General features: G+C 41.1%; 1 protein-coding gene across 1 annotated transcript in view; it reads right to left on the bottom strand.

Annotated features, from left to right (window-relative positions):
- Positions 1-1808: 1808 nt before the first annotated feature.
- The window catches only part of GUCY2F (guanylate cyclase 2F, retinal), a 45090-nt gene continuing 39075 nt past the window's right edge, over positions 1809-7823 (bottom strand). Inside the window, exon 18 of the mRNA XM_075726617.1 lies at positions 1809-1947. Within this exon, the coding sequence (XP_075582732.1) occupies positions 1809-1947 (139 nt within the window). The remainder of the gene's footprint in view (positions 1948-7823) is intronic.

Raw genomic sequence — 7823 nt, 5'->3', positions numbered from 1 at the left:
CTTTATTCCTGAACGAATTTGCAAACAGAGGGTGAGCATAGTACAGAAGCTGAAAGCTTTCCTAAAGCCCTGTTTGACAGCTCAAGTGTCATACGAACCTTTTGACAGATGCCTTTCAAGGGCCAACTTCTCCCACCTGGAATATCGACTCTCATCACAAAATAAGCAAAATTTTCTTTCACAAAACCAGGTGCCACAGAGTAAAATCTCATTATTAAAGAATATTAATGAATTTCCCTTCTGTTTTCACTTTTCAGATGTTAATACTCCAAACAGCTTTTACTCTGACAGTACACGTGTTTTATACTTGCTGTGGTGAATTAGTTGTGAAAGTACTACCTTCCTTAGCTTTGTGGAGTCTGGCTTGCCTCATTTCATAAAGATATTTGCAATAACCATAGAAGGTTTGGCTAGTGGTTGTTGACCCTTATTTATCACCTGAATGCTAAAAATCTGCTCTGGTTGCTCTGATGAGAAGAGTTCAAACTGAGCTTGAGAAAGGTCTCTGTGTTTTCAATGAGCATCTTCTGGTGGTAATACTGATTAAACTACTGTATCTGTGGTTCTCTTCAGCCTTGCAGGAGAGAGAACAACAATTCCCAGAAGTTTGTTAGAAGCCAGATGTTGAACAGCAGTAAAAAAACTGGAAGAAGAAGTGGCCAATGACAAAATTGTTTGACCTTGATGAAGTGTGCTCTGTGAGAAGTGCCTACAGGCCAAATGTTGGCCCTTTGCAGAAAGGTATTTTTACTCTCTGGGAGGCTTACTTTGTAGACAAGTGCCTTTGATACCACTTGGAGATTGGGAAGGAAAAAGAGTGATGTGTTTTAGGCTTTGCACTGCTTAAATGATGTACTTTCCCTCAGCCCCACTTTTGCAGGAAAGAGAACTCATATCTTATTAGTATTACTCAGCTAAAGGTACTGCAGAATGTCATTCTCTGCCTCTCAGTTTTCCAATATCTTGGCATTCCGTTTTCATCCTGCTTTGGGATGAAAAGCATAAAATGTTTTAGATATGGTATATGTGTGTGTGTATAAAGCAAAACAAAATGTTCTTCCAGTTTAGATCTGGAATTGCAAAGATGACATATTTTGACATTTTGAGCAGAATCACATTTTGGCATTTGGAAACAAATATTGATTCATACCAAACTGTTTCATTTCAAAACTCTCATTTCAATTTGAAAATAGCATTAAAATGACATTTGCAGCTGAAATGTCAATTTAAAGGAAAATGTTTCAGCTTAAATTGACATACAGGAACAAAACATTTTGATTCCAAATTTCCCCTTGTGGGGGAGTAAAAAATATTTTTTGTGGTTGTCAAAAACTTGCTTCTGAATTGCACTGATTTTCATGAAACTAGAGTTTCCTACAACAACAACAACAATCTATTTAATGCAAAACAGTTAAACAATTTTAGCACTTGGCATCATTGTTTGAATCCAGGCCCAAGTGCAGCCGGACATGTTTGTGCTGCCATGTAGACCTAGCTAAAATACTCTTTGGGCTCATCCTTGTGACAGATGCTGATGAAGAGCTGGCACTGCTGACATCATCACTTTCCTCTGTAATGGACCCCTGCCAAAAATGCACACATACGGCTCTGAACTGCTGCCCTGTTTCACAAGAGATGATGGTCAGGATTCATCTGCCTGTTCAGGTTCACTCCCTGCAAGAGCTAAGAGGCTTCATCAATTATACTGCTTTTGGCTGGAAGGGAATTAAATGGAGGGCGCGAGCGCCTCTGCTGGGTAGGCTTCAGGGTGTCCATCCTGATCTTACTAGTTCTTTGCTATGCTCTTCTCAGATTTCATCCTCTTCCATACTTATTCTGTCCTCCTTCATGCTCCCCAGCTCTTTAAAGGTTGCTTTTGTCAGTGTCCTCTTTGTGTCCCTCAGGACAGATTTGAGTTTCCTGGTCAGCATATCTGGCCAGTTGTGGCTGTAAAACAGAGGAGAGAGAAGGAGTTAGCAACCCTGCTTGCTAAGGATTAGCCTTTTGTTTTGCATCATTTTGGGTCAGACAAAGCAGAAACATTAGACATTCTCAAAGCCATCAAGAAGCATCAGACAAGGAGGGATGTTGGTAGAGAACTGCAGGAATGTGGTGGTCCCAGTAGACCATACAACTGCTGGAGCTGTTGCATCGGTTAATGGGATACATAGAGCTTTCATCCAAGGGACATCCATTCAGGACATGGTTTAGTCTAGTCCTCAGGACATGGTTTAGTCTAGTCTACCCTTGATTGGCTTAGAGTAGACTTGGTAGTGTAGGTTAATGGTTGGACTGGATGATCTTAAAGGTATTTTCCAACCTAAACGATTCTATGATTCTATAAGGATATTCACTTTACAAATGTAAATTACATTTACATAAAAACAACCAGAGGGCTTCAGCTGCTCCTGAAAAACATTCCTAACTGTGCATCACAAGCATCATAAAGCCCCTAGCTGGTAATAAAAGCGATTCCCTGTTAATCAACTGGGCTTCTCTGAGTCTGAGGTCATTCACTGCCACCAATAAGACATCTGAAGGTCCAGCTGCTCTGACAGCCCCATGACCTCACCAAGCCCAGGACAGGATAAGCAGAGAACCAGAAAGCCCTGACAGCCATCTCAGATCCAGGTGTGGTTTTGCTGTCTTAGCCTGGCACTGTTCCTGACAGAATAAGCTCTGCTGAGTAGCAGGACTTAAGAGCTGGGCTAACTGAGAGACTACATCTAGATCCAGGCTAGTCAGCTAATGTGATGGAGCTGAAGAGGATCATTTGTTAAGATGCTCCAAGTATCAATGATGCCCAGGTTCTACCACCTGTTGGTGGGCACAGATTTATTATAACATAATGGGGGTTTCAGAGACAAAACAAACCTCAAGGACTTGTAGGAGGACAGAAGCTGAGTGAATAGCAGAGCTTTAGGCACATCTCAACTATGCAGCTGTCCTGTCCTACAAAGAGCATCATATGAAATCAAATTTACTGTGTATAATAGAAGAAAATATCATTCCAGCTCTTGAAAACTGAAAAGAACCAAAGCTAACCCATACCAATAACACCATTGTGATTATATAGATTTTAAAAAGAAAGAGTTGAGAAACTGTTGTATATATATATACGGCTTTAAATTGTACACACCATCATTGTATAATGAACAAGCAGTTACTTTAGAATAAAATATATATGTAAAACTGACTACATGAAGCAGGGATCCTGTGGCAATAGGACAAGGGGTAATGGTTTTAAACTAAAAGAGGGCAGATTCAGACTAGATAGAAGGAAGAAATTTTTTATGATGAAGGAGGTGAAACACTGGCACAGGTTGCCCAGAGAGGTGGTAGATGCCCCATCCCCGGAAACATTCCAGGTCAGGTTGGATGGGGCTCTGAGCAACCTGATCTAGTTGAAGATGTCCCTGCTTATTGCAGGGGGGTTGGACTAGATGAGCTTTAAAGGTCCCTTCCAACCCAAACCATTCTGTGATTCCATGATTTTATGATTCTATTATTCTGTGCCAAGAGTGCAAGATATGAGGTCTTGAAAGGAGGGAAATGAATATTATTAGGCCCAAGGACTATTCACACTAATGACCAATTATTAATATAGAATTATTAAGCAGCCTAATGAAACTGCCCGTAATGACAGCACAGAATGAGCTGTCTTTAAAGTATCTATTAGATATCTATAAAGTATATAAATGTACTTTAAAGTATATATAAGACTATAGCAAAGTCAACCAATATCACTGGCACCAGAACCAGGTATGCAGGGTTGACCACTCTGACACCCTGTACTGTAGCACTACATATCTAATGTTTTTTTGTTATCATTCAAGGGAATTGTATTTTATTATTTGACCTAAGGTTCTTCAGGTGGTGTTTGATGGTCTGGTTACCTGTGCCTAAGGACTGGCTCTTAAATCTGGATTCAACAAGAGACGAGCCAGGACCTCCAAACTCAGCTCAAGTCATGTTCCCTTCACTCTCACACTCAGAGGGAGACCAAGGGCAGCCAAGGACAACCAAGGGTAAAAACCAGGAAGGGTATCTAAAGGCAAATTGCAGAATCTTAAGAAATCACTCAAATGCATCAACCCAATGCGATTTAGGATTCAGTGGAGTATCCACCCTGAAAATTCATTCATTGAACTTTATGAGAAAGAGCTGATACCCTTGCTAAAGATGATCCCAAATGTTTTGCAACCACTAAGGAAACAAGGAAAAAGTTTGGGTTTTGGGGTTTTTTTAGGCCTTTTTGGTGTTTGATGAAGAAGATATGCCTTCCAGTGTGTTGCTGGAGATGTCCCTGCATACCAAGAGAGAACTAGCTGGTTCAGAGTGGAAGAAAGGGGTAAGAGAAGAAAGATATGATGGGGAAAAAAAAAAAAAAACTATAGAAATGAGTGTTTGGTTTCTGCAGTTCTGGTTTTAATCTTTGGAAAGGTCATGCAGGCAAAATCATCAGACATTATCGCTGCAGTGGGACTGAAGGAGTAAGCTGTGATTGTATGGGTTTCTGCATAGGCATGGGTTTCACCTTTGAGGACAGAGAGATTCTTTATCAAAAACCATGTCCTGAATGAGCTTTCAGATCTTAACTCTTGGTCAGCCACACCTTGCTAGTCTATGGCTTGGCCAGCAAGACACAATGATTTGGGTGTTTGCTATACATCCTGAACAAGAAAGAACCTTGAGGGATCTCCTGTCACTAAGCTGAGCTCATGGAACAAGAGGTCAGAATAGAGGGAGAGGCAAAGTCTTGAGGGGGGAAAAAGAGAGAAAGCAACTTAAAAAATTGAGCCTCAGTACTTTTACGTGATCACAGACTTGGGATCCATACATGACATGCTACCTGTATGCTTTTACATCTAAAGGTCAGGAAAAATCAATACAGGTGGCACTAAGATTTATACACCATGGATCCTGCCATAAACACAGCAGCTACCAGTCTCACTGGGATGAAATCTCACCCCTTTGAACTCCACAACGAACTCTGACTGACTTGCATGGGGTCTAAGTCTCATCTCAAAAGTGAGGTCAATCTAGGGATCACAAGGAGTCATTGACCTCTCTGTGGGACAGTTCTCTGCTCGGCCTTGATGGAAAGAGACAAATCCCTTTCTCCATATCAGAAGCACTGTAAGATGCTAGGGGTGGGATTCAGCTGCCTGACAATACTGCCTAGCAGTATTTGAGATGCCATGGTTTATCGTACATGGTCTTCATCTGCTGCTTCATCTGCCAGCCTTGCACAAGTGTCTTTGACAACCATGGTGCTCTGGGCTGAGTCCCACTTGCGTGAGTGGGTTAGTAAGTCCATGTTAAGACCACAGGTCCTACCTCAGGACAAAGTATAAGGATCACTAGTGGTATAGCCAAAAGGTTTATCTTCAGGTAACTGGAGGTGCACTTTGGTGTTCCTCATGCTTTGCTGTATGTTTTTATCAAGATCCGACCACAACCATCACTTCTCTTTGAAAACAGCTGTCCACCGAGGACAGCAGAGTCCACAGTCACTCTTTCAAGGTTAAAGGATTTACTTCCTGAGCATAAGAAGCACAGTCTTGACCTTCGTCTAGACTCCAGGCCAGATGAATACACCGAAATATATAAATACTCCGAGATGGGGATCCCTATCTTATCACAGCAAGGACCCCATAAGACTGTTAACAATTTGCAGTCCCAGACTAATAGGACTGTAAACTGGGTGAATGGACTGTAGATCACTTTTTTTGAGATCCTTGTAGACTGTTCCTTTATTGCTATGAAGGAAAAACAAGGTTATTGATGGCATATTCCCTTTCATCATAAATGTCTAAGATAGATTAGCTGGAAATGTCACTAAACGACCAAGCAGGCATGTGGGAATAAGTGGCTGTTGAAGACATAATTGCCTCCCTTGAAAGCTTCATGCACAGAAGACAGATTGAACTAGGACTATTGAAAAGCTCCAGGTATAAACGCCTTATTGATTTTTCTGCTATTTCCCATGAATTGAGCCAAGTGGGCTAATGAGGACCTTCTGTTCTCTATAATATACTGCTAATCAGCCTTGCTTCAGTGCAGAAGTCTATGTCTGTGGATGATATACATACTAAATATTTTTGTATCAGTATACGTGCAGTTTTTGTCAAGCACGTCTAGCCCAAGTGAGAGATCCTCTTTGTCTCTGGCCTTGGAGAAGTAGCTTGTGCTCATAGGTGTAGATCAGCAGGGCAGTCTTCTGTGCCTTGGAGCTTATATTTAGTAGTGAGTGTTCACACATGATAGTACTTATGCAGGTCTGTGTACAGTGTGTCCCATATTTAAATCTTTTTCTTAAATGAGGAATTTCTGCCCAACTCCTAGACTAGGGAGAGCCTCAGACAAAAATTTAAAAATCTCTTAAGGGAGATAAAGCAGCCTAGTAACACCCCCTGAATCTTTAAATGCTGTGGTTGGGAAAGAGGAACACAGCCAAAAGTTCTCTGCTGGGTTTTATCCTTGTGAGAAAATTGGATGGAACTTTAGTCTTTAGAGTAATCCATCAGCTTGATATGGTGTATCTTAGGGGTTTGTAACCAGCCTATATCTAGGCACTCTGGGCTTTCATCCACCTCTGTCTTTTTCTAAGAAAGTGGAAATTAAATAAAAGTTAGTTCAGAAGCACCAAGCAGAAGCATTATTGCTTCTTTTGGAGATATTATTAAAAAAACCAACCATGCAGCATTTTCACAGGACATCAGACCCTCCATGTGCCTGTGTGGGTGTGCATGCTTATATGCCAGCCCTGTTCTGGTAGCACCTATTTAATCAGGCACCTCAGGTCATGCTCTTATACTCCATGTAATTTCTGAATTCCAACCAACTCATCCTAAATCCACATTTATTTCTTGTACCAGTAGGTACCATAGTGATGAGTGCATCATGTTTCATGTCATGAGATATGGAATTACACTAGGCAGGAGATATACATTACAGAAAAGCAACAACAGGCAATTTGGATTCCTCCAGGCTTCAACTCCAGCTTTATCTCTGTGTTTACCATGGACTGGGCTCTTCCTGGCACAGTGCACATCGACATCCAGTGGATCGATAATACACTGCAGGTAAACACAGTAATACTGTATGTCTTTAAGGAATGAATGCGATAACAAGTGATAAATTTGCTAGGAAATTGCCCAACAAGGCTACTACTATCTTTAGACAGCTTTGCTGCTGTTCTGAGCACCTTTTAAATGAGACACTTTAAAAGAATAATGCATATTTTTGACAAAAAAAAAAGGTATGACATGAAAACCAGCAAAGTACAGACAAATAACACATAAGCAGACACTAAATAGCAGAGCTATGTTGGGACTGTCCTACAGCTACTACCTCAGATCTAGGCCCTTTTGCCAAGGAGTTTTTCAGCTTTCCTCCTTTTGAACTCTGCAATTTCTTCCGAGGGTAACCCATGAGCGCTACACCTGCAGTGAACAGGTAGGCCATTAGAGAAAGAACCAGTTCAGTTTCATCTGCAATAAAGAACAGACTGTAATGGAGACCGAGTGAAAGTTAAGTGTCTTCTAGTGCGAAAAAGGAAAACAAATATTGGGCCTGGTTCCGATTTTATTTATTCCCTTCTTGTATCTCTTCAGCTCGACTTATTGCAAAGGGTGAGGTTAGCTAATCTAATTTTAAGTGTTCCAAAGTTAAGTGCCTGCTCTGAGACAGGCATCTTTTGTAATCTGTATAACCAGGCTCTTGACACATCTTAGACATTTCTCCCAGGATGAGATGAATGACTTTGTTGATTTAGGAGCACAAACTATATATCTATCATGGCTGTATCCAGAATCGGT

Source organism: Pelecanus crispus, chromosome 1 (assembly GCF_030463565.1).
Source record: "Pelecanus crispus isolate bPelCri1 chromosome 1, bPelCri1.pri, whole genome shotgun sequence".
NCBI lineage: Eukaryota > Metazoa > Chordata > Aves > Pelecaniformes > Pelecanidae > Pelecanus > Pelecanus crispus.
The sequence above is the reverse complement of the archived record's forward strand: the minus strand, read 5'-3'. Positions and strand labels throughout refer to the sequence as shown.